General features: G+C 40.9%; 1 protein-coding gene across 1 annotated transcript in view; it reads right to left on the bottom strand.

Annotated features, from left to right (window-relative positions):
• The window catches only part of LOC106961706 (C-C motif chemokine 20-like), a 6,767-nt gene extending 4,403 nt beyond the window's left edge, over positions 1–2,364 (bottom strand). Inside the window, exons 1-2 of the mRNA XM_015055609.1 lie at positions 457–2,364; positions 201–318 (exon numbers count right to left, since the gene is read on the bottom strand). Coding sequence (XP_014911095.1) covers positions 201–318; positions 457–535 — 197 coding nt within the window. The 5' untranslated portion in view covers positions 536–2,364. The remainder of the gene's footprint in view (positions 1–200; positions 319–456) is intronic.
• Positions 2,365–3,709: the final 1,345 nt, after the last annotated feature.

Here is a 3,709-nt window from a genome sequence, read left to right on the forward strand (position 1 = left end):
ATATATATATAATTTTCTTTGGGGAAAAAAGTGTCTTTATTGTTTTAGTTAGTAATTTTGTCATTTTTAGAATGAAAGCATGCTTTTCCCATCATAATTTTCGTATCAAATTCTTGCAACAACGGTAAATTAGCACTGTTACTTGCAAGAAATTGAAAAGATGCAGAAAGTGTAAAGATTCATGGTGTGGGGAATCTTACATGATCGCGTTGATGCGGCAGTGTTCCAGAGTTACTTGCTCTCTGTAGCCTTTGATATTTTCAGAGGGAATTGGCTTCTTACTGTACCTTGTACAGCAGATTTTGCTGGTTCGAAAACCTACAGACAGAAAAGTCACACATAAAGGATGACTCACAACATGAGTCGTGTATTTCAGGCCGGCTTGAATAAAATATTCAGTCTTCAATATGTCCAATGTTCTTGATCAAATTGAATAAGTGACAGAATTAAACTCACCGGCAGCTGGAGCTGGGCTCAATATCCCCACTATGATGAAGAGGGGGATGGCGATCATGATGATGCTTCTGGGAGTCATGATGAGGATCCAGTAGATAACAACCAACCGCTCTACTGTATTTGTATGAGTTCGGTCAGACGTCTGCCTTTATAGGTCCCACGTTGAGGACAGGAAACCCAGCGCTGCATCACGGAAGCCAAAGCTTAAGATCTTTTTGATAACACATTTTATCTGAATACCACAGCGGCAAGACGTGGCATTTGAGCATGCATGCATGCCGTTTCTTGTTGCACAATAAGACACAGAACCTTCTTGGGTTCCCTTCTCCAAAAAAAAAAAAAAAAAAAGATTTCTTGGTTAATTTTGTTCCTTCTAAATTTGAACAATCCTCAGTCCTTTTAGTTGTCGTTTAACAGGGTTGCACTTGCGTTTCTTTTGCCCTTTAAGCTATCGCACGTAACAAGTTCTTTTTTCTTTTAGCCTAATCTGATTCTGAGAAATTTGCTATTAGCCACCACCACAACTTGACCTAAAAGCTTCAGTAGAAATAAAAAATATTTCGTTGCTTGCAGTATCTGTAATCTTGTGTTTGCATTGTGATGAGCAAGCAGGCTATGTTGTGTGAAAATCCCTTCGCTAGTTACGCTGACCTATTTGATCTGCAAGAAGCTGATGAATCTCCCACCACCTTCGCTGGCCTAGAAAGACGAGACTTTCTTAAGATGCGAGCACATCCTGTTCTCATCAGACATTGTTTACAATATTGTGAAAAGTGTTTTGTTTCCTTTCAGGTTTCTTGGACTTTTGAGATTTTTGTCAGTCTTAATGTTTCAGGCGGTCAAACTTATTTCAATGTCAGGCAAAGGCTGAGTAAACACAAAGAGCCATCCCTAAAACTACTGAGGGTTATCAAGAGTTTATGATAGTGATTCTTTTACGTCAAGGAACCTCTGCCTACTCTGCTTTGCAGGCTTACATTCACTTCAACCGCACTTTCAAGGAAGTCGGGGTAAGGGGGGATTCTGAGTAAGAACAGGGTACTTGCAGCTCACAGCTTTCTGACGCAGTTCAGTTCCAGTCTTTGACTAGACCAGCCAAAAGATACCAACGCCTTTTCAGTCATTTAGAGATGGACTAGCCAGTTGCTGCTTTTCTTTGATTTTTTATTTTTTTTTAATCTGATAAACTGTGTGATGTACAACTTTTTGCATCATAGAGTGCAAAAACTGAGATGCAATTGCACATTACTCCCTGTTGCTAAATAATTTTTGCTCTCCTGCTGTTTGCCCTTTCCTGTGCAAACACAGATGTTTGCATTGAGGGACCAGCTGGAGAGTAGAACTGCCATCATTTGTTCAAGTCTCACCACTGAGAGTGTTTGAAACAGGGATTTAAACACTGCAAATATTAGTATCTGGAGCTGACTGTAAATATTAATTTGATGATAACTATCAGGATTAATAGGCCACCTTTAGTTCAGGCAGTCAGAAGCTGTTCCATCATTCCAACACATAAGCAACAAACTTATAGGTCTCTTATTTAAAAACCCTTAAAATCATGTGATCCAGGTTCGGGTTCGTACACATTTTGGTAACAGACTGTGTGAACTCAGACAGCGTGACGGTGCAGCAGTTTGTCCTGCTGCCTCACAAAAGGAAGGTTGGGTTCTGTATAGAGTTTGCAGATATGTGGGGGATATACTTCAGTTTCCTCTCAAGTCCAATAACATCCATTTGAAGTTATTTGGAACATAAAAGTTACCATTTGGCCTGAACAGTTGTGGTGTGTTATTACGCAATAGTCAGCCACACACTCAGACCTCCTCATAGACTCCCGCAGACTGACTACTGACCAGCTCTCCACCTAACGGGTCCGGAAAGCCTCCAACTCCTGAGTATTACTCAATATGAGAATAAACAGAATGTTAAAGACGTAGTTAGAGTCTGCGTCTAGACTCTAACTACCTTCCGATCCGAAAGTTATAATGAAACAGTCAGCTGAGTAGCCTGCAGCTGCTTGGTTTCAGAAACCACTCCTGCTAACACTAGCTCTCTCTCTGTCAATAATGTGCACTTGTTATAGTCTAGATACATTTTAGAGACTCGGCACGAGTCCCAAGGTCATTATTTCACAAACACCAAAGAAACGTCTGAAGCCCCCTGGTTACTAGGATCATGACCATTGATTTTACCTTAATCATAAGAATTAACTCTCAATTGACTCAATTAATTTAACTGTCCACAGCATCAATCAGACTTTAATATTTTATTAGCAAGCTTTAGCAGGGGGAAACTGACAAACAGCTTCTTCAATCAACAAATCAAGAGATTAATATATAAGAAATTTAGAAATCACACCTCCCTCCAGTCCCTATACTGTGCCATCGAACTAAATAAGTGAGGTTTCGGGATGCAGTTCCACTCGTCCCCAGATGTTGAGTTGATCTTGGGAGGGGAAAACTTTAATATCCATGGATAGAGTCCTGTCTTGGCAAGGCAGAATCCTCTTCAGAATAGAACCAAAGTTGAACTGGTGTGTGTCCTCCGTGGACTCAGTTTCTAATCACTCGGTGATCTTTGTCTATTCCCCAAGTCCACTGCAGCATAGTCGAGATCTTTTGGGTTGAGCGTAGGGCAGTTGTCAAATCAGAAACCCGGGCTGTGGGTAAACGGATCCCTTCTTGAGCAGTGCGATGACTTCGCCTCCCCGGGGTATCAAGGTGCAGCCCTCTGTCGATCCTGCATCGTCGTTTGGTCTTGACTCAAACACTCCGGAACAAAGAACGCCTGGTTCCTCTCTCTCTCGTTATTTTTATATATTCCATGTTTGGGTGTGCATGCATCGGCTGCTTACACAACCTTCTCCGAGCAACTACCACCCTTCCCTTGACATCAGGCGCATACGGTTAACTGCTGACTTTTAATTCCCTAGAACACCATCGTTTACTTTTGAACTTCATTTTTCTTGAGCTACCCTTGCTGATGTTCTTATCAGCACTCGCGCTTCCCGTTCATCTGCAGCCATCGCAAATATTTTCCACAACATTTCCTGTTTCTTCCGTGACTACAGTTCTTCCTCCCATTCGGCCTCTAGTTGTAACACAGTATAAGAGACTTTTACACTTAACTTGTAGTCATTACTTTTATCCATTTATGATTTTTTTCCATTGTTAAGTTAAGATTCCTTATTACTTTCAAACCAAAATCACATAACTCACAATCAACAATAAGTCATGGTGTATTTAAAACAAAA

This window comes from Poecilia latipinna, unplaced genomic scaffold, assembly GCF_001443285.1.
Source record: "Poecilia latipinna isolate Pla-1442-1.1 unplaced genomic scaffold, P_latipinna-1.0 Scaffold1326, whole genome shotgun sequence".
Lineage (NCBI taxonomy): Eukaryota > Metazoa > Chordata > Actinopteri > Cyprinodontiformes > Poeciliidae > Poecilia > Poecilia latipinna.